The sequence below is a fragment of the Ostrea edulis genome, chromosome 3, assembly GCF_947568905.1.
Source record: "Ostrea edulis chromosome 3, xbOstEdul1.1, whole genome shotgun sequence".
Classification (NCBI taxonomy): domain Eukaryota; kingdom Metazoa; phylum Mollusca; class Bivalvia; order Ostreida; family Ostreidae; genus Ostrea; species Ostrea edulis.
The window spans coordinates 81680992-81705307 of record NC_079166.1 but is presented as its reverse complement, the minus strand read 5'-3'; the positions used below and the strand labels follow the sequence as shown (position 1 = coordinate 81705307).

Here is a 24316-nt window from a genome sequence, read left to right as displayed (position 1 = left end):
AAAAAACAAATTTGTAGTATTAATTATGAGTTATCTATAGCTGCAGCGCTTTGAAATTTAAGTCATTTTGACGTTTTAGCCCTATTTAAAAATTTTGTCAGGAGGACAATATATTAAACTGGTACCCCACTGATTGGTGGCTACACACAAACATAAGAGATGCGAAATCAACAAGGGTACCAGTTTAGGCAAATGAGAACAGGGAATTATTTTGTAATTACTATCGTTATCCAATGTGTTTGTAAACATTCTGAAGAACTTTGTGTGATTTTCTAGTTAATATGATCTTAAATTTCGCCACCTTTTTGGAACATGCAACATTTCACCAATATCTTAGACCCTATGCCTTTAAGGTAATTTCACCCCTGTAGAATTATAGGTTCAATCTTATATTTGATTAATGGTTATCTTAGTAACTAATAAAAATGATAAGATAAGTATGTTGCAGCATTGATAAAAAGATTTATCAATTAGCACGCATATACCTGTTATTGATGTCAGAAAATTACAATTTTCCTTAAATACATTTCATTATCACAAAAACTTGTTAAAACTATATAATGGTATTCATAACAATTTCATGAAACTGTTTCTTAAAAAAAATATACAAATATGTTTATGAAAAGTAAAGGAAATCTATGCATAAAAAATTGATAAATAATTTAATGAAAAAGGAGTTATTACCCTTGGATTCGGTATTTCGAAACTCATACGTGAGTTTTGAAATATTTTATGGTTAACAAGATTATTTACAATAACTATTGAAAAAGACTTCAACAAAATTTATGTTCCCATCATGCATAAATCTTATCAAATCATTGACTTTGCGAAAGCTTATGACATCACAGGAGAGTGGAAATACGTTACACAATTATAAAATATCTTTTTTAAAGGTTGATATTAACATGAAACTAAATTAATATGTGGTAGTCCTTAACCAAAATTGTAAAATTCATGATTTCCTGGACAAGGGTTTAGTTTCCAGGATGAGGCCAAGATTATAGTAGCAACTATTGTCTTTATTGTGATATGGTCAATAACCAAATGCATGCTTATTAGAAGCAGAAAAGGATATACGAAAGTGGTGATTTACACAACCCCAGGGTTTTGACTGTACACAGGTCCAAAGTAGTCATATTATATAATGTTGTATATATAACGTCTCCATATTAGTGAAATATTCTCGAGAGGGACGTTAAACAATACCCAATCAATCATCTGGACTGTATAGGCACTTTCAGGGCATTTAAGTTTGATGAACACATCTTTTATTCTGTTTTGTATGTTAGGATTTAATTTAGGTATGCAGAACAGGAATTTTTCTCAAGATTTCATAATGCTTGGGGCTAGTGATACTTTTAATTAATTCCCATGTACCCAATAAGGCATGTGGGCCTTTTATTTCATGAAATGCATTAAATTCTGATTGATATGTCTTTTGTAATTTTTCATAAAATCGATGAAAATCCTATATGTTTTATTAATATTTGACTAGCAACCATACTTGAAAATGATTTGTATACCATGCCAGTTTTTGTTACAAAGTAACAATTATATAATGAATAAATTTCATGTTAAAGTTAACTTTTAAATTGTCTTTTATGTACTGTTTTGAAAGTAATTATTTTGTATAACAGTATTCGTGTACAGTGCAGATGGTGGTTATTTTAATGAATGCGAATAACATGATCAAAGTTAATTAATATTGCTATGGATAATTTATAGGACTCTGTAAAGATTATAAATTAGTCAAAATTGCTGAAGAAAAACTGGTTGAATAGATAGAGATTTAGCAGAGGCAAATGTTCTACAATATTTTGTGGAAATTGAATGGATATGCATTGTCAGGTATAATTTCAGTGATAGCAAACTTGAATACTTAAATCGTATTCTAAGATAGGTTGTCCCAAAAAACAGTAGCCACACAAAGGTTATAGATGTTTGGAAAATTGACCGGTATTTCATCTGTGCTGGAAATCAATCGCATGCAGTTTTTGCATAATTGTAGTTTAAATGCCGTCTCTCTGAAGTCTTCAGCTGGTTTGGAAAATACTGTTCACCTTCTGGTGGAAGTGTATAAATTTATATGAATATACAATGTCTGCCCAAGGCCTACTGCACATATAAAATATATTGTCTACCTTACGATGGAATTGTATAAAATTATATACAATGTCTGCCTAAGGATTACTACGGATATCTGAAAACTTAGGCAGACATCATAAATTGTATATCTTTCATTCTTGGTATATTATCTTTAATTGGTTTGAAAATTACAAATAGGGTGATAGCTAAACAAAATGATCGAATGCATGATGAAAAATGTTGAAGTTTAAACATGGACTATATATGTCTGCCTAAGTATGATTTTATGGATGTGCCTGCCTAATGCTGAAAGCAGATATATATATATATATTTATATATATATATTTATATATATATATATATATATATATATATATGGTAAACAATCCGTATATATCATAATACATACATATATAGATCTATCTGTATTTGATTTTTTATTTTGGGGGTGTGTGTGGGTTTTTTTAATATTGATATACACTGTATCTCAAAAGATGTCCCTGCAGAAGGAAATTATTGAAGATCATCATATTATTTTTATAAACTAGTTAACTTATTAATTAATTAACCAATCAATTCAGAGTGGGTCTTCACAGTACTTGGCTCTTAACAACCGTAAATTGAGATCGGGTTCCTGATATAAAGCATGGGGTGTGCACTCTGAGTTCCCGAGCTTAATAAGCATGCAGACCATGCAGACGCCATTTTTATGATGTTGTGACATACAGTAAACTTTATGAACAGACAAAGAATAGCCTTCAACAGGGACCCGAGGGAGTTCGTGGTGTTATCCTGAAGAGACTCACAACCATTAAGTAAGTGATTTACACACTAGCGTATTTTGTAGAGTCTTTGACTTCATGCCAGTCATGATCACTGATAATCCGAAATTCCTCCGATTCTTATCCCTTTCACATTTGTGTCTGATGATCTTCACTGCACATAACATATAGAGAAAGCAAGGGTAACAGTCAGAGGTATCTTGAATTATGTAACTCATGTGTCTTTTGTAAAGTAGGACAATGGAATTCGCTAACTAGTCTAAATGCGTCTATTGTCGGACACTTAGACGATTTTCATTTTCTACCCGGCACTTGATAACCCGCGATTTGCATCAACTAGATATATACTCCTAGACACAGCAATGCTATTTCATTTGTAACACTTCATAGTTTAACCACTCTTATGTACAAAGCAGGTCAAACTGAAATAACTTAAGTAACGTCGGCATTATGTTAAAATCAGCTCGATCCGTTCCTTTATTTTTATGTTGTCGCAATACGAGGAGCGGATCGAGGAGCTGGTTTTAATCAGATTGGTCGGAAGGAACAGTAAGAGTTATCAATTGACAAGTAAAAATTTAATTTGATAGCACAAGTGACCAGTGATTAGAAATATTTATTTATTGTCCTGTAATTTGGTTATTGGAAGCAAGGTCTTTGGTATCCTTTGATTATTTACAATTTCATTTCTCTTTCAGAATATAATTCATGATGGATACAGAATTTATATGGTGTGACCACTGACCAGACTGGTTTTAATATGCCATTCTGAGAATTACACTATGCAGACCTGGATCAATTTTTATATATGTAGTTCCAAAATGAGTTTACTCTGAATGACACTTCAGTTCATGCACATTTTAGGTAAGTCCAATGAGACTACTAGGCCTATATGTATAGTGGATGGGAAGTCCATGACCCTGATATGTCTTAAATTTGTCTGACAGCAAGTCAAATTGGGATGACTAATTCCACTATCAGTTTCAAATCACTGATTTAATTTGAACAGATCATACAAACTGTTTCTATTAATTTTAAATAGATATATGACATGCCCACAAAATAATTGCATTATTATTTTTTTTAGAATGTACGTCATCAATGTTCTCCCAAAGGAAAGTGAGCAAAAACTTATCCAGAGAATCAACAGCACATTTTTGTGAAACTTTTTAAAATGCACAGGTAATATTGCTGTTAAAATATTTTGTATCCTATGATCTGTAATAAAATATAAGTGGCATATTGATATAACTTTAACTTAGTTATAACTTTTCAACTAAAATGGGTAGGGATTTTATATTTGCCATTTTTATTCTTTGTGACAAGAAAATATTTTTTAATATATATACAAACTGTATATATAAGTACCTCATTAATGACCTTTTGACCTACTAAGGCTTTCTGATGGTACCAAATTTGATCTTCTGACCTTGACATGAATTTTGACCTACTTGTCTTGAAAATCGTTAAGTTTGGGGGCATCCATGGTTCACATTCATGTCTTGTTGCTGTTCAGACTATGAAAAGATGTTGCTGTTAAGAATGATTATCTAGCACAACCATTTAATGCAAAGTTAGATAAGTTAAAATATTTTCATTGCAATCTTGGTATTGTATTGCATGTGTTAATCATTTATGATGAAAATGGTTTTTTTTAAATTTCTTTCATTTATGCACTTATTTACATGTATTTGTTAGATTTTAATCGAAGTAATAATAAAGGAACAATATCCAAGAAAATATAATATATAAGTATATTTAATTTAGAAAGTTAAAAGAGACGAAATGGGTGTAAAATAAAGATAATTTAAAGCGTCAAGTCAACTGAATTAAAGACAAAGAAAAGTGCAGTAAACTACATTCGTATTGTGATTTGGTTTTATTATATTTCATTAAATGGGTTTTGTTTTTTTTTTATTTGCAGGAGAAATAGGATTACGAAGAAGAGAAGCTTTGTCATAATTTGTTATAGATGAATTAAATGCAATTTCTCATATATTAAGATTCTTCATTTTTTCAGGACACATGGTTGGTAATATTCATGAAAACTAGCAGAACTCCAGTACATTTGAAGTGTTAGTCAAGCATACTTTAGGAGAGGCAAGCAAAGTCTGGAAAATGCCATAAATGGTACCCGAAATATGTCTAAAATGGCACCCAGAGTGTACTTAAAATGGTACTTATGCTGTACCCGGAATGTACCCAAAACGTACCTAAAATGGCACCGGGTTTGTACCTAAAATTGTACCCGTAAAGTACCTAAAATGTACCCAGTTTGTACCTAAAAACTGTCTAAATTGGTAACCGGATTTTACCAATAATGTACCTAAATAGTACCTAAAATAGTAGCAGAATTGTACCTAAAATGTACCAGAAAAGTTTCTGAAATGGTACCTGGATTGTACCTGAAAAGTACCTAAAATGTACCTGGGGTGTATCAATAATGTACCTGAAAATGTATCAAAGAAATGTACCCAAAAGGTACCCCAAAATGGGAACAACAATGTTAACAAAATTGTACCTAAAAGGTACCCCAAAAATTAAAACCTTAAAAAGTTGTACGGGAAAGAAAATGTACCCGAAAAAGTACCCGCCTCCAGCTAAAAATATTTTTAAAGTCCGGTTCCAAAAAGGGTAGACTTTTAGGTACCCTTTAGATACATTCTGGGTACCTTTTGGGTACTTTCCGGGTACTTTTTAGTGTACCCGAAGCGTACCCAAAGTGTGTACCCAAAAATATTGTACCCAGAAGGTACCCTAAAAATTGATACTTGGAAAGTTGGAAATAATAAGGTACCCAAAAGGTACCCCGGAAAATTTTAACTTAGACAGTTGCATGGGAAAGAACAATGTACCCGAAAAAGTACCCGTCTGCAGCTAGAAATATTTTCAAAGTCCGGTTCCAAAAAGGGTATACTTTTAGGTACACTTTAGGTACATTCCAGGTACCTTTTGGGTACACTCCGGATACTTTTAGGTGTACCTAAAGTGTACCCGTAAAGTACCCAAATTGTACCTGTAATGTATCCAAAAGTGTACCCAACAAAGGTACCTAAAATGTACCTTTTTTCTGTAAGGGTGATGTACAAATTTCTCTATTGCTTGCTTAAAGATTAAGTTCAGCATAATGAATTCTTAATAAAACATCAATAATTCAATATTGGATTACCTATTGTTCCTGAGGTTGAAAAATCAATATTTTAGCATTTTGACTATTTTTGAAAAAAATAATTTTAAAGCCATTTTATGACATCATTTACAAGAAAACACAACAATACACATCAATGAAAGTTATATATGATTCAATTCATCCCATTATGTGTAAAATATAAAAAAACGACCAATGTCTTATTTTGCTAAATAAAATTATATAGCTTGAAAAATTGGTTGCCATGGTAATATGAAAAATCTCATAATATGAATATATGAGTCAAATTTTAATAATTTATCAATATAATATCCTTAATCTATTAAATTTGACATAAACAATGATAAATATCATGAATTCTCATGTTATGAAATATTTCAGTTGCCATAGCAACCATATTTCAGTATTTTATAACAAGGTTTTAATAAGTAATCTAGTATGCTAATTTGTATCAGAAAGCATTACAGGTCTGCTTATTACCATGTGATAGTGTAAACTCATTGTCATATTATATTTGAACATATAAATTGATGTAAAAGTCTACTTAAATTAGCCATATAAATGATTAATTCTTTTGTTACCATAGCAACCATTATAAGATACATGTATATGGTTCCTTAGTTTTGAAGAAAAGTGCTGACTATAGAACTGATTTGTGTCAGGAAGCAGAAACGTGTGTGCCTATTATTAAGTTACAGTGTTCTGTCATAATCTTAATAATTGTTATAAAGTACAAATTTCATAATTTCCATGGATTAGTCATAAGTTGGATTAGTTGGTGTAGCAAACATTTAAAAAAATCTTCAAGTCAAAAGGCATTGGTAGAAGATCATTACATTTAAAATGAAAATGAAATTTTTTTTAATGTGTTTGAATTACTTTGTATTGAATAGAATTTTTACTTTTCACAAGATTTATATCTATTTATCTCTAGGTATTTCCTGTAAAAGCATTATATGACTCTGTTTAATCATTTGAATTATAGTATTAGTAATGAAATGTTGGTAATCTGACTGTTTTGTCTCCATGGAAACATTAAATAGTAAATGTAGCAGCTGTTTCATAACAGTTACATCTAGCTGCTACAGTTCCTATTTAATGTTTCCATGGAGACAAAACAGTCAGATTACCAACATTTTCATAACAGGACTTTTGGACTAGCTATCTCTGGTCAAAACTGACTCAACTGAGTAAAAGTACGTAAAATACTTGTAGTTTAAAATGTAAATGAAAAGAAATCTAAATCGCCAACATAATGTTTCCATGGAAGTAGGTTTCTATAGCAACTAAACTACAAATTGAATTCCTTCTTAATTAGTATATTTTAACCAGCCTATGAATACAAAGATGAAGTTATGATATTGTAGAATAAATCTACTGAAGTACATGTACATTAAATTGTTTTCAATGATTATGGTTGATGTTTCCATAGTAGCACATTTTTCTTCATATTTTCCCCTTTGTAATAAATTCAAATGATTAAACAGAAATAAAATGAAAGGGTGGTGTACTGGTGTAAGTAGATTATGACCTAAGTAACATCATCTTTCTGGTACCTTGCAGCTTTAGTTGACACATAAAACAATTTAGAAATCGTTAGTACATATGTATGTTGGTAGCTGATAAAAATCAGTGTCGAGAAAATGTTGGGAAAAGAATGCATACCCAATTATTAATATACCCTTTCATTTCATTTCTTTATTTCTCAATTAATCCAACTTTAGTGGGGGAAAAAACAACTGAATATGGATGGCCTTTTGGCTTGTGTCAGTACTTTCTCCATAAGTACATAAGTGCACTTTTCTAATTACTTTGTTGCAAATAATTTCATTCATTTCCATGAATACCAGATTCTGTGATGATGGCATTAAAAAAGATTTGCAATGCAAAATCAATGCCCATTAAAATTCCCAAAACATCCATTGTTTATAACAACACAATTTACAGGGGTGGGGGACTGCTATTGTTAAAAGCAGGTTTTGGTTTTGTATCAAATTATGTGTCATACATGTAGATGAATGACTTATAAGATGCATGCATTACAAAAAATACTGCCCAACTTCCAATTCGGGGTGGGGGTGGGGTATTATTTTGTTTTTAAAAGCAAATTTTGTGTCCATCTTGGTTATATTAAGAATATCAGTTTAAAGTTGTCCTGTTTCTGTCAGACTTATCCTGATTGTTTTCTATTAGATTAAAATTGCACATTTTAAATTGCAGTCTGTGAAGCTCTCAGTCAGTCCAGAAAATAAATTAAACAATCTTCAATCATATTTTCAAGCTTTATCTAAAAATGAGTTTGTAAACAATGACTAACACACTATATTTGTTTTTGCATATACAATGTATATCAGTATTTTCATGTAAACTATGGACATGTACAGTTGCATTGTTCAGTTGAGTACAGTTCCTTCCATGAAAGGGGATGAGAAATTCAAAAACAGGTTGTCAGATATTCTCCAACAGTTTCAGCCTCTGTGATTTTCTCAGTGGACACATTCCAGTTGAACAATCTTTAAACAAGTTCCAGCCATGTTGGATCCACTTAAATTTTAATGACCCACAACTGTGTTGTCATAATGATGATGCTGAGTCTTATACATTCCTCACAGAAAATATTTCTGTCTTAATTTCATTTAGAACATCCAATCTTGAATCTGCACCCCTGACTGTCAGAGCTACAAATATATATTAAGAAAAATAAATATTTCTTGCTGATTGATAATTGTTTAAATAACATCAGAATGAGCAATTGCAAACTTCAAAATGAAATTAAATTGACAGATTTATGAATATTTACAAACGTTAAAGTTAATGTGATAAATCTTATTCACAAACACCTATCGGCACAGGCATTTCTCATGTACAAGATTTTGCTTGAAGTTTATATTCAACGGTGAATTGCATATGGAATTGGATAAACTATATAATATATTTGTTTACTGTCTAGTTATTTTACAAACTGAGGCAAAATGAATGATAGTAAAGTACTTATGGATCTGAATTGTTATGACAACAGCATTGGACACATTTAATGCCACCTGTGCGTTTCTTTTTCGGCTAATCTTCTCAGAAGTTTTTGCATACAAGTTCTCCCTGTTGTAATCACGATCGCAGCGTAAATCCACTGATACATCATCATTGAAAGCTACCCATCGAGAGCATAACGGTCTCCGACAAACACTTAAGTATCAAATGTAAATTTCTAGTTGATTTAAAGACTTAAACCAGCTCAAAATATCCAAATCACCACTCACGAATTTCTACTTTCACTTCAGAAAAGGGACGTAACTTGTCTTGATCATGAATATACTTGGAATACGCATTGCAGTCAAGAGTCGAGGTGATCTAGATTTCGGAAAAACTCGCATATTTTCGCAATAGTGCAAATTTTAAAATCAATTTATTTTCTTAAATGAAATATGACATCTCTAATTTTTTGATATGTTATTCTAGTAGATACGATACACATTTGTCAATGTAAGAACAATCCACCAGTGGTTGTGTTTCTGCACAAAATTGAAACAATTTTCTCTCATTTTCAGTGGGATTTTGGGGCATTTGAGAGCATATATTTCATGTTAAGGTGTTGCAACAAATTAATTTTATTTTTAAAAATTACACACAACATAGCTTAATTAAATAGCAATGGAAATTAAATGAATATACACATTTTTATAAAGGAAAATTCAATATTTACTGAGGGGCACGTCTTTGCACAAAATTGGATGTCTTGTTGCCATGGAAACACGAGTCAAAGCCCATTTTTAAAGGTGTCATGATTAAAGGACTTAAGTATGTATACTTTGTGTAAAATTTCGTCAAAATCCGTGTCGGTCGTTTTCCACATGTTTTGATGCTTACAGAGAATGGCTCTTAAAATGTAAATTAATGAAGTGATATTTTACTCAATCAGCAACCAAGTCTCGTCAACTGCCTCTATTCAGATGTCCGACATTTACAGCCTTTCCATTACAACTCAATCAAAATGCATATAAAACATAAATTATAAGAATTTTAAATTTCTTAAACACCTGTCCATCAAACATTATAAAATTCGAACTTGATATGTAGTTTGCCACTCTGAAACTACACTGCAAAGTCGCAAATGAATCCTTGCACGCATAACTGAAGAATTATTAAGCAATAGAACAAACTGACAGACAGAGGGACGGATGGAGAGACAGAGGAACGGATGGACAGAGAGGAACAGATAAACAGACAGAGGGATGGACAGAGAGACAGGAACGGGTGGACAGACAGAGGAACGGATGAAGAGACAGATGAACAGATGGAGAGACAGGGATGGATGGACAGACAGAGGGATGGACATACAGAGAAGAAATCTATAGTCGCCTTTGGTTTTACAAATTGGTGGGGAACTAATGTACGTACATACTTGTACCTCACAAACTGCCACTGCGCATTTCTCAACATCCCTTTGACTTAAGCACACAATTTCTGCGCATGATGAAACTTTTTCTCTAAATAGCTTTGTAGATTCCATGTTTATTACTGGCTGTGCCCTGAAATAGAAATAAATCTTAAGATATAATATACAGTTCCTGAAACTTTCTTCTTTCCCACTTGAACGGTGAGCGAACGGTGAACGCACAGTGAGCGAACAGTGAACGAACGCAGAGCGAACGGTGAACGAACGCAGAGCGAACGGTGAATGAACGCAGAGCGAACAGTGAACGCACAGTGAACGCAATTTGGTGAACGCGGTGAGCGAACGCAGAGTGCAAAGTGAACTGTGAATGAACGCTGAGCGCACGCTGAACACAAAATGATCTATTTACTCGGAATGTTTCGGATTTTTCCCTGGGATTTTACTTATTTCATAATCAAGTGATAAAATACATGTACATGACATTATTTTTTGTATATTTCATCAATTAATAAAAAATGAAATAAACCGGAATCGTGATACAGTATATTTTACAGTTCTAGATATATTCAATGTAATATATCTTTGTACAAGTACCGAGTGTACATGTATATATTACATGAAATTATCGCAAATTGTACATTAATACACGCAACAGTCATACACAAAAAAAAGGAAATTTCGTATGTACATTGTGTATACCATGACATGTACAGATACATTTAATGCATGGGTAGAATATATAAACACTATAGTCTACATGTGTAGAGACATCCAGAATTTACATGTGTTCATGTATGGCTTCAAACTTTAGAGTTCGATCGTTTGGGATACCTGTATAATTAACAAACACCCCCGAAAGGAGTCAAGATAGATGCATGCAGTAAACAAACAATACGGATGGTATACCCTGTATCAACACCTCAACACTTCTAACAGTATTAAATATTCCTACTTACATTTTGTGTCATTCATTTGTTGCAGCTACATCGACCCGAGGAAATAATCAAAACTTACTATTTTTATTATTGATGTGACCATAGATTGCAGTTAGATCGTGCAATATTTGTATATATTTGATGTAGATAAAACTCTTTATTGTACTGAACTACCCGTAGAATGTTTAAAGGCTAATGCAGAAACGTTCAACTTAAGATAAACTATGTGGCAAAATGAAAAATGCACTTGGTGCATGTTTTGGTTAAAATTATGTCACATATCATTATATATTATACAATGAAAAAAGTTACCTTCACAACTGACTTGCAATTAATTTTACAAAACTCACATGACTTGAATTCCAAACATCTGAAGAAATTCTTGGAATAAGCACCGATATTTGGCCTCAGAAACCGCAGACGGATTTTCTTTTAGAACAAACCACAGACTAAATCCAAACTTTTTCACATAGGTTGAATACCTCAATCTACAAATGCAAAAAGTATCTGTCAGTCAAATTAATTCATTTATTATAAATATACATTAACACTCTATATTGTACAAGATGAATTAGACTAGATTAAATCTATTAGTTTAATTTTAATTACATACAAGGGTTGTCCCTAACTCTGTGGACAAGCGGTGTTTCTCAGTTATCTAAATTACGTCACTGCATGTGAGGAATAAAACTTTTACAACACGAAAAACAAACAATTTTCAATTAAAAGATGTAAAAAGTTTTAATATTAATTGGAACTGAATAAGAAAAATTTAGTTTCTCATTGATCATAGAGAAGCATAAAGCGGTGCAATGTAAAAAAAAAAAAAAAAACAAGAGAGTATCCCAAACAGTACAATTAATATATGCCCGTCAGACAGTGAAATTCAACCTGGAAGCATATTGAGCACTCTGAATTGATACAACACACATTCTGAATAGAAACGCCTTAAAATGGGTCATGGTGCACCAATCCATCTGACATGTGAACTGATTATGTATTAAATTTTCACTGAGAGTGAGGTTGTGACAAAATGTTGGTGCAATATCTATTCATGATGATAAAAAGTCCAGGAAATCATTTGATAAACTTTTAGTTAGTGATGAAACTATTGTCGCCAACAATCGCGATTGTCGATTGTTTTTGGCTATTCGATTCCGATTATCGATTCTATTTTTCATAATCGATTGTCGCTTGTACACTTATTAATATCTAATCCGAGATTCATCTGACTGTTACTACCGCTTCTATATTGAGACATGTGCGGGGGAGAGTCAGAGTGGACTCCACATTGAAAATTGGGAATTCGGTGACACCAGCTAGTGTATATACTGCACATATCCATAAAACTAAATAGAAATAACTCCAAAAATAATGAACATTATATTAACTACATGTAAATACCGATTACATCGATCATTGATTGAAACAGTTCTTTCGATAATGACCAATTATCGATTAGGCCAAAAAAAAATTGTGTGTTTCGATCGGGTAACCCGACCTACCTATAAAAATGCGCCGATCCTAAAGATTTTTTAATGTCCATTTTTATCCGATTTAAATTCCTATTATTTCTGTTTAAAAATCTGTTTATATCAGAATATTTTTTTCTCATTCTTAAGAAACGTCTTCAAAACACTTAGGCTTAAAGTGAACATTAACAATATTTGTTAGCAAGGTTAAAGTTTTCAAAAAGTAGGTCAAACTCCAAGGTCAAGGTCACGGGGTCAAAAATGTTGGTACCCACGGAAAGGTCTTGTCACAAGGAATACTCATGTGAAATATCAAAGCTCTATCACTTATTGTTCAAAAGTTATTAGCAAGGTTAAAGTTTTCAAAAAGTAGGTCAAACTCCAAGGTCAAGGGGTCAAAAATGTTGGTACCCATGGAAAGGACTTGTCACAAGGAATACTCATGTGAAATACCAAAGCTCTATCACTTACTGTTTAAAAGGTATTAGCAAGGTTAAAGTTTTCAAAAAGTAGGTCAAACTCCAAGGTCAAGGTCAAGGGGTCAAAAATGTTGGTACCCACGGAAAGGTCTTGTCACAAGGAATACTCATGTGAAATATCAAAGCTCTATTACTTACTGTTCAAAAGTTATTAGCAAGGTTAAAGTTTTCAAAAAGTAGGTCAAACTCCAAGGTCAAGGGGTCAAAAATGTTGGTACCCACGGAAAGGACTTGTCACAAGGAATGCTCATGTGAAATATCAAAGCTCTATCACTTACTGTTTAAAAGTTATTAGCAAGGTTAAAGTTTTCAAAAAGTAGGTCAAACTCCAAGGTCAAGGTCACGGGGTCAAAAATGTTGGTACCCACGGAAAGGTCTTGTCACAAGGAATACTCATGTGAAATATCAAAGCTCTATCACTTACTCTTCAAAAGTTATTAGCAAGGTTAAAGTTTCAGACAGAATGACAGAATGACAAAAACAATATGCCCCCCGATCTTCGATCTCGGGGGGGCATAAAAATAATATTCTCAGTCATGATTTTCTATCTATATTGCAGTGTTCATACATATATAAAAAAAAAAACAAGAGGTCCAACCCAAAGGGCCACATCACTCACCTGAGTCACCTTGGCTCATATATAAAGATTTTCCCTATATATTTGCATGCAAAATGTTGATCCCCCCTTGTGACCCCATCCTACCCCTAGGGGCCATGATTTTAACAAACTGAAATCTGAAATATGTCAGAAAGCTTTCATGTAAATATCAGCTTTTCTGGCTCAGTGGTTCTTGAGAAGAAGATTTTTAAAGATTTTCCTTCTACAGTCAAAACTGCCATAGCGACCCACTGTATTAAGCGACTCACTGTCGTATGTGACCATAAAAAGTTCCCCCCAAAACGTTACTCTATATATTGTACCTGTATTAAACGACCACCTGTCTGACGCGACCAACGACCATGATTTTTACAACCTTTTCGTGTATTTTCACGAAATTTTACCTCTATTTAATGACTGTACATTTTTCGATTACAACGCGATTACTACTTTCTATTTTGGTTGAGCCGACTATTCTGGGAATTATCGTCTCTAACACTTTCGTTTTCAAACGCACTATTCTGGGAATTATCGCCCCTAACACTTTCGATTTATAAATATCGCATAGTTTGGCGGTGACCTTGTTTAGTAGGCCCTCTGAATTAATTATTATACCCAATCTGTCAACATGCAGGGTCATGTGTGGTTAATTTAAAAAACCAAGTTGTTGTTTATTTAACAAAATCAAGGATCAGGGAATCAAGGCCAGTGTATTTGAAGGTGTGAATTTCGCTAGATCGGAAATGAAAATCTACCATTATGTGAAAATATTGCCCGATCACGATATAAATCAGGTAAATATTGTGCTAGGACTGAAATTTTAAACAGAGTATTCGCAGTTTTCTTGCACGAGATACTCGAGGTTTCCAGAATAATGACCGGAACTAGCGGTTCACATCGACATGTCCCGAATATTTGACACGTTCGAGTTCAAGAAAGTTGCCTTTATTAGTTCAAAGCTTAAAAGATTTGCTGTGCATGTACAATGGATATTGTGATTTATTTAATGTTTCTCAAACTGAATAACATATTTCCAGCCTTTATTGTACAAAAAGAGACACAACACTTCATCATTTGCTTTCTTACCACAAGCATTGCATTTTTTTAGTTACACTGTACAAGTAGGCTATACATAAATACTCTTTACAACAAAGTGTTTGTAAGTTTCAGAAAATTTACATGCAGTTCATAAATGAGATTTAAATCTCATGTAAATGTGTAATATGAAATGCATGTGTATCAATCTTAAACATATTAAATGTAATTTTTGAGGAATAATAAATTATGATACAACACATTGTATTCTAGATTTTTAACCACAGTGTATTATTAGTTTTATTTTACAACTATTAAAACCGTACTTGATTTTCTTAATGATAAATTCCAAATGCATGTAGTCATTTTCTCCCTTGTACAAATTATTTGCGAAATTTTATCAATTAACTGCGGAAAATAGGCAACCTGTATTAAGAGACCACCTGCCATATGTGACCTTTTTTGCATTCTCCGTTGGACGGCCTCTTAATACAGGTTTGACTGTATATTTGTATGTAAAACTTTGATCCTCTATTGTGGCCCCATCCTACCCCCGGGGGCCATGATTTGAACAAACTAGAATCTGCATTATGTCAGGAAGCTTTCATGTAAATTTCAGCTTTTCTGGCTCAGTGGTTTAGGCAGTGGTGACGTCTCCATATGAGTGAAATATTTTCGAGAGGGACGTAAAACAATATTCAATCAATCAATCAGAAGAAGATTTTTAAAGACTTATCCTATATATTTGTAAGTAAAACTTTGATCCCCTATTCTGGTCCCATCCAACCCCCGGGGGGCCATGATTTGAACAAACTTGAATCTGAAATATGTCAGGAAGCTTTCATGTATATTTCAGCTTTTCTGGCCCAGTGGTTCTTGAGAAGAAGATTTTTAAATGATCCCACCCTATTTTTGCATTTTTGTGAGTATCTCCCCTTTGAAAGGGACATGGCCCTTCATTTGAACAAACTTGAAAGCCCTTCGCCCAAGGATGCTTTGTGGCAAGTTTGGTTGAAATTGGCCCAGCGGTTCTTGAGAAGAAGTTGAAAATGTGAAAAGTTTACGATGCCGACGACAACAGACAAATTTTTATCAGAAAAGCTCACGAGGCTCAGGTGAGCTAAAAATTACTGGAAGCAAGTCAGGGATATGTGAGAGGTTTGGCCTGCCAGTTTACGAAAGGGAAAACGGTGCAAGAAACATCGATAAGACAAGTTATCTATTTTATTCTACTCAAGTAACTGGCTAAAGTGATCAGAACTGGATAAAGGAGACGGTACACTAAGGGTCAATTTTGGCCTATTTTCAGAAGTTGGTAATTTTATGCCCCAATACTATATAGGGTGTGTACTTTCTATATATAGTAATTATATCCATGTATTACGTATATTTTTTGTGATATGAAGTAGCAAAGTTGGCATGTTTTGCGAGTGCAAGATTTAACGTTGAGTCTTTCATCTGTGTCTGATGAACAAGAAACTTTACTTTAAACCATAAGATATTTTATCCTTAACTAAAAAAGTGTAACTGTAGAGTTTGTAGGCAATTTTGAACCGCATGATGACACAATCTCTATTTTTAGTTCTAATAAATAAGTCGCGGTCGGAAGTGATGTTTTACGACATCTACTCGAAGTTAATGTGTGTAAAGTTATGTTTTAGATGAATTTATTTTCATTTAAAAAAAAAAAACAACCCAGTTTATTTGAATCAAATATAAGAAAGTGTTTACTGTGATTTTTTAAGGCCGATTTTGGGTCCGAATTTCGGCCCTTTCCCCTCCTAAAAATTGCCAATTTTTTCCCAATTTAGCTTGTATTTTTCCCAAAAATAAAATTATGAAAGGAAAACGTATTTGAAAAAAAATAAACATTTTATGTGAATTATAATTATATACATAAGACTTAACAAAGATTATGGGAATGATGATTTGGATAGAATAATTGAAAATTTTAGAAGGTTAAAGAAAATTAGATGTGTAAAATAAGATAATATAATGTATGATATGATTTTAAAACTTATTTATGATAAAATTGATTTTTCCCAATTTGACTGAAATGTAGACAATTTTTCCCAATTCGAAAGCCACAGGACCCTTGTAAAAAAATGTAGAAAAATTACTGGTTTATCAAATTAATAAATTGCATCGTACAGAGCTCCAGATAAGGTGCGTATCAGCGTAAATACTCATTAAATTTTACCAAATACGCATTGAAGTTGAAAAGCATGCGTACAATTACGCATTAGCAAATGTAAATACGCTTTACACTCCCAAAGTAATGTGTATTAGTCCGCGTATTTGTGATACATGTAGTATGATATAAATATGAATTATCTATTCATATGAATTGAGGTTAGCTCAGGGCTTGATCATACATGATATTTAGCGCTATGAAATACGTTTTGATGACTCACAATTTTGAAAAATTGGAAGAGTTAATTCAAAACACTATTATATAGGCCTACTTGTTATACTTTCTTTCTTAAAGAGTTAGTGTGTGTGGTCGAAAGCGCGGGGAAAAAAACCCTTGTATTATCAATCATGGACGAATGATATACAGAATTGGATCATAATCATGTGACTCACTGTCTGACATATTCAAATTTAATGCATCAATGATAAGTATCAAATTCCCAATGACAATGAATAGTTTTAATAAAAAGAATTGCAAAGGATTTTCCCCGAATAGCTGGAGCAACCTTTAAGTATAAAGTTAAAGTTTAACGGAAGAAGTATCGTTTATCTGATGATATCTTCTGTGCAAAAGAGCAAAGATAATCAGTAAATTAACAAAATACACTTTTGAATTTTTCTGAAAAGCAAAGTACTCATTGATTTGAAATTCAGGGAGTAAATACTTTTTGTGGTAAAAAATTAGCTGGAGCTCTGATCATAAACAGCCATTTTTCAGTGTTGACATATGTGCAGGAATGTCTCTATATTCAAATACGACTTCTCGTCCTCAAGAAAAGATGTTTCAAGAGAAAACACATCGCTCACCTGAGTCACCTTGGCCCATATCTGAAGACTTTCCATATATATTTGCATGTAAAACCTTAGTCCCTATTGATGGCCCCAACTACCCCTGGAAGCCACAATTTTTGCAAACTTGAATCTACACTACGTCAGAAAGCTTTCATGTAAATGTCAACTTCTTTGGCCCATTGTTTCTTGAGAAGAAGATTTTTAAAGATTTTCCCTATATTTGTATGTAAAACTTTGAACCCCCCCCCCCACTTGTGGCCCCATCCTACCCCCCGGGGGCCATGATTTGAACAAACTTGAATCTGCACTATGTCAGAAAGTTTTCTTGTAAAGATCAGCTTTTCTGACTCAGTGGTTATTGAGAAGAAGATTTTTCCTATATATTTGTATGTAAAACTTTGATCCCCTATTGTGGTCCCATCCAACACCCGGAGCCCATGATTTGAACAAACTTGAATCTGCATTATGTCAGGAAGCTTTCATGTAAATCTCAGCTTTTCTGGCTTAGTGGTTCTTGAGAAGAAGATTTTTAAAGTTTTTCCCTATATATTTGTATGTAAAACTTTGATCCCCCCTTGTGGCCCCATCCTGCCCCTGGGGGCCATGACTTGAACAAACTTGAATCTGAAATATGTCAGGAAGCTTTCAGGTAAATTTCAGCTCTTCTGGCCCAGTGGTTCTTGAGAAGAAGATTTTTAAATGACCCCACCCTATTTTTGCATTTTTGTGATTATCTCCCCTTTGAAAGGGACATGGCCCTTCATTTGAACAAACTTGAAAGTCCTTCACCCAAGGATGCTTTTGGCCAAGTTAAATGGTTGAAATTGGCCAAGTAGTTCTGAAAAAGAAGATAAAATTGTGAAAAGTTTACAACGACAACAACAGACAACGGACAAATTTTGATCAGAAAAGCTCACTTGAACCTTCGGTTCAGGTGAGCTAAAAATTAGAATCCCTTCCCACCTACCCTAATTTTTTCATCAGTGTTATCCGAAACACACAATTTTTTTTTTAGGCCTTATGAAATTTTCACGATTTTTCAACACTACTTTTAGTCCTAAAGTACATGTAGGTCACGGTCAGTGATTTTTTTTGTTTTTCAAACTACTACCCCTCCTTTTGAATTGGGAAAAACTAGCGACATTTTCCTCAAATTGGGAAAAATCATTCATAGTAAATTAAAATGGTAAAGATGCATAAAATAATCAAATAACAATTTTTTTTTATTTGAGGTTTATTTCAGATCTGATTTAAAATCATAAAATAAATCATTATTTAACATTAAATATGTATTGGAAGTAACACCTTGTATAGATATTATTTACTTTTTCTAAGAAATATTTATTGTCTAATTTCATAAAGAAAATAATAAATTATTAATTCACCAGCATTTGTACCCATACTCTTGTAAATATTATATTAATAATCAAGTTTCCAGAATGTCTCTCCTGTTTGTATTTTTCGGATTTTAGTAAAACCTTATACTGTTGGCCACTTCCTGTTATTAGCCTGAGTCCCTACATATAATGGCGGTCAAAATAAATTGTCAACAATATGGCTTAATGTTCATCTGGAAGCTATATACTTTGCTGTATATCTGCTTATATGGATGCCTCTACTGTTTTACATATTCTTTACAAAACATTTTGCATGTGCAGTGGTTTGGAGAATAAAACTGAAGAAAAAACGTATTTAAAATTACTCTTTGTCAGCAATATACGGTAACCTTTTTTTTTAAATGGTCTAATTTCCCTAGATTTGAAATTGGGAAAAACATATATATATATAATTGGGGAAAAATGGCTAATTTTAGTGAAGGGAAACAGCCGAATATTGGTGGCATTTTGGCCCAAAAAAAATCACTGACGGTACGTGCACCAATTAAGTTGAAATGTTTGAAATGTGAACTGATTATGTATCTCAAAAAACCATGTGACCTATTTTTAGTCAAAAGTAGGTTAAGATGGACCAATCCTGCTGAAATGTAAACTGAACTTGTATTCCTCCGGGAGGAAGCCTTTGAATAAATATCAGGGCAATATCTGTATCTGTAAAAATAATTAAAAAAATCAATGTATGCACCCATGGGTGCATGAGCCGAGTTGCATGGGATACATTGTAAAGTCAGGAATGATGTGGCATATTTATAATTGTGAAGAATTAATTTCAGTTTTAAACTTTTCGAGTTACTGTCCAGAAACCATATTTGTCTGAAGTTTTCAATCTATTTTCGGTCACTTTGACCTTGACCTTTGACCTTTTTTCTCCAAAATCAATAGGGGCTTTGCATTGCTGGTATCCAACAATATATCCAAGTTTCATTTGATTCAAATTAAAAAATTTCGAGTTATCCTCCGGAAACCAAAATTTTTTGTAATTTTAAATCTATTTTCGGTCACTGTGACCTTGACCTTTGACCTATTTTCTTCAAAATCAAAAAGTGTCTTCCTCACCTGGTACATAACAATATCCTGAAGTATCATTTGATTCAGATTTAAACATTCTGAGTTATCATCCAGAAACCAAATATTTCTAAAATTCTCATTTTTATTCGGTCACTGTGACCTTGACCTTTGACCTTTTTTCTCCAAAATTAATAGGGGTCTTCCTTACCTGGTACCCAACAATATATCAAAGTTCCATTTGATTCGGATTTAAACTTTCTGAGTTATCATCCGGAAACCAAATTTTTCTGAAATTTTCATTCTATATATGGTCACTGTGACTTTGACCTTTTTTCTTTAAAAAAATCAATAAGGGCCTTGCTTTGCTGATATCCAACAATATATCCAAGTTTCATTTGATTCAAATTAAAAAATTTCGAGTTATGCTCCAAAAACCAAATTTTTTTGGAATTTTAAATCTATTTTTGGTCACTGTGACCTTGACCTTTGACCTATTTTCTCCAAAATCAATAGGGGTCTTCCTCACCTGGTACATAACAATATCTTGAAGTATCATTTGATTCGGATTTAAACTTTCTGAATTATCATCCGCAAACCAAATATTTCTGAAATTCTCATTTTATATTCGGTCACTGTGACCTTGACCTTTGACCTTTTTTCTTCAAAATAATTAGGGGTCTTCCTTTCCCGGTACCCAACAATATATCTAAGTTTCATTTGATTCGGATTTAAACTTTGAGTTATCATCCGGAAACGAAATTTTTCTGAAATTTTCATCCTATATTTGGTCACTGTGACCTTGACCTTTGACTTATTTTCTCCAAAATCATTAGGGGTCTTTCTTACCTGGTACCCAACAATATATCAAAGTTTCATTTGATTCGGATTTAAACTTTTTGAGTTATCCGGAAACCAAATTTTTCTGAAATTTTCATTCTATTTTCGGTCACTGTGACCTTGACCTTTGACCATTTTTCTCCAAAATCAATAGGGATCTTCCTTACCTGGTACCCAACAATATATCAAAGTTTCATTTGATTAGATTGTAAACTTTTTGAGTTATCATCCGGAAACCAATTGTTGACGCCCAACCGTCCGCCTGCCAACCCGCATCACCAAACCAATAGCCGAGTTCAACTTCGTTGCAACTCGGCTAAAAAATAAATCCCTTGGGGATCCGAGTTGGAATAGGTCCTCAGTACCCCCTTGCTTGTCATAAGAGGCAACAGTAATACGGGGCAGTCCTTCGGATGAGACCGCAAAAACCGAGGTCCTGCGTCACAGCAGGCGGCCGTTTCACTAACCGATCGTAGATCGTAAACTTAAATGTGAACTTAGCACGTACGACCGTTTCACTAAAAGTTACGATTTGCGATTTACGATCAGTATTGATCCTAACCCTACGAGTGGTCTAGGGTTATCGTAAGTGTTCCTACATGCACGTAAATGAGCAATATGGCCACCATGCTGGCCCCGCCTGAGATCATTTTGTGGTAATATTTACCTGACCGAGTTTGTTTATATTTGTAGGAAGAAAACAATCACAATGACTTGCAGTCTGCTTTTGCACAAAAACATTGTACAGTCCGAGCCCGAATCTTAAATCAATTAGAGTTGTCCTTCTTTGTTACGCACAACCACAGAAATGTCAGTCTCACAGGGGTCAAGCCCGTTTTGGGCCCGGGCTCTGTGATACCACAAATAGAGTAAATTCATTGTATCACAAAGTTTGGGTCCAAAACGGGCCTAGTCCTTGTTACCAGTTTGCTGAAATAAATATAAAGACAATGCAAGAATTCATATTTTAAAAAGTGAGGGGGGGGGTTGGGTTAGTCAATATATCAAACTTTGCATGTAATAATAGCGAGAACAGATATGGGGGGGGGGGGGGGGTATAGCTACATATGCCTGCATCACCGTTAGATCACATGTATATTTAACATTAGAGAGGATCCAAGACATTATTATTCTCATGTTCAGAATTTAAATTTCTTTAGAAACAGTTGATTTAATGATCCGAGACGTTGCGATTCGACGTACTCAGCCCCCCCCCCCCCCCCCCCCCCCCCCCCCCGTTGAACAGTTTACTTATTGATGGAAATTTGGCTCACATGAGCAGATCGATACATGGCATTTAAAATTCTAAAATGTAAATCTTTTATGTTATTTCTTATATCACCCCACCCCACCCCTATTTTACTTACATGAAAGTCAATAAAATTATTCTATCAATTGTTTAAACATTCTAGGAATTTTCTTTACGTTACACTAGAGATCGGGCTCAAAATTTCCATTATTTTTGTTGACAACTTGCATGGGTTACTGCAGACGATAAGGATATATTTAAAACCATGAGGAAATAATGAATGAATATTTCTTTCCATGGTAGGATTAATTTTAAATCTATCTCCATAGAGAAAAGAGTTCTAAAAAGTCAGACGTAAATCGCAATCGTTAGGTTTCGTGAAACGCTCGTATATGTGCGAGTCAAATGATCTTAAACGTAATCGTACGTTTACGATCTACGATCGCTTAGTGAAACGGCCGCCAGGTGTGGCACGATAAAGATCCCTCCCTGCTCAATGGCCATAGGCGCCGAGCATAGGCCTAAATTTTGCAGCCCTTCACTGGCAGTGGTGACGTCTCCATATGAGTGAAATATTCTCGAGAGGGCCGGATGTTAAACAATATTCAATCAATCAATGTAATGAAAAAAAGACCAGAAAACTGTCTGACCCATTTTTCCCAAAAAGTAGGTCAAGGATGGACCAATCCTGCTGAAATGCAAACTGAACTTGTATTCCTCCGAGAGGAAGCCATATATGACTACATATCTGGACAATATCTGTATACATAATGAAAAACAGCCCGGAAAACTATTTAACCTACGTTTAGTGCTAAAGTAGGTCACGGACGGACGGACCAATCCAACTGAAACACAAACTGAACTCGTTTTCCTCTGAGAGGAAGCTTCTGTGTAACTTTCAGGGCAGTAACTGTATCTGTAACGAAAAAAAGTCCAGAAAACTGTTGGACCTAATTATAGCCATAAAGTAGGTCAAGGATAGACCAATCCAGTTCAAATGCAAACTCACTCTTACAATTCTTGAGGGAGATATTGTGACCAAATTTCAAAGTTGTACATGCATCCGGAAAACAATGAGGATAAATGATATACAAAAGTTTTAAACTAAAGATGTGTACAGTGAAATTTCTCTAAACAACCGGCTCTCGGACTGAAAAAACGGCCGATTTTGAGGGGTGGCCGGTTAACCGCGAGAATTTAGCATTTAGAGACATTTTATCTTAATATATTCACAAAGTAGGTACTGTTCCATTTCTTCTGGTGATCTATGGTCAATTATCGACAGAGACTAAATTAGTCTGCTTGTACCTACAGGTAATTATACATGTGTAATTAATAAGAAATATTCTCACTGAAATCGTGTAATTTTAAACTGAAAATCTATAACAGGATTCCGATGCATAAAGAAAACACAGCGGCCTATTGGAATTCCTTTTACCTATAAAAACTCTGTTACATGCATCGCTTATAAATATCATTAACAAATTTGTTTTGACGTTTTTGAAAAGTACAGTAAAAAATATGAAATTGTTATTTGAATATTCTTAGGAATTTTAAGTTTAGGGAAACCAAGAACATTGTTATCTTTTAATAATTATTATTAACAGGCACAAGTGTTTTTTTTTTTTTTTATTAACTACCACTTATATCCATACGATAGAATGGTGCAACAATATGGTGTTTGATCATGTTGATACTGTATTCATTCAATATGTTCCTAACTGGGTTTTTTTTTGTTTTTTGGTTGTTTTTTTTTATAACATTTTGTACAGAATTTGGAAGGGTCACTTTGATTAACTAAGTGTCAATTAACACCCTCAACAGCAGAGGCAAACAATAGAAATTAAAGAGGTCATTCATATTTTTTCACACCTCAGGTTGATAATTTCCCACCTGGCCAGTGGGTCAGTCA

General features: G+C 33.6%; 1 protein-coding gene and 1 long non-coding RNA gene across 5 annotated transcripts in view; one reads left to right on the top strand and one right to left on the bottom strand.

The window, feature by feature from the left end:
• Nucleotides 1–24316, bottom strand: part of LOC125673662 (uncharacterized) — a 70085-nt gene that overhangs the window by 30811 nt on the left and 14958 nt on the right. For 2 of the 4 annotated variants that reach the window (XM_048910346.2, XM_056159209.1), the window contains exons 2-3: nt 11695–11832; nt 10422–10542 (exon numbers count right to left, since the gene is read on the bottom strand). In XM_048910346.2, coding sequence (XP_048766303.2) covers nt 10422–10542; nt 11695–11832 — 259 coding nt within the window. The remainder of the gene's footprint in view (nt 1–10421; nt 10543–11694; nt 11833–24316) is intronic. The other 2 variants (XM_048910348.2, XM_048910347.2) reach the window with 2 other exon arrangements.
• Nucleotides 3680–5047, top strand: LOC130052929 (uncharacterized). Its single transcript, XR_008801313.1, has 3 exons — nt 3680–3732; nt 3956–4050; nt 4793–5047. It is a non-coding gene; the product is annotated as an uncharacterized LOC130052929 (long non-coding RNA).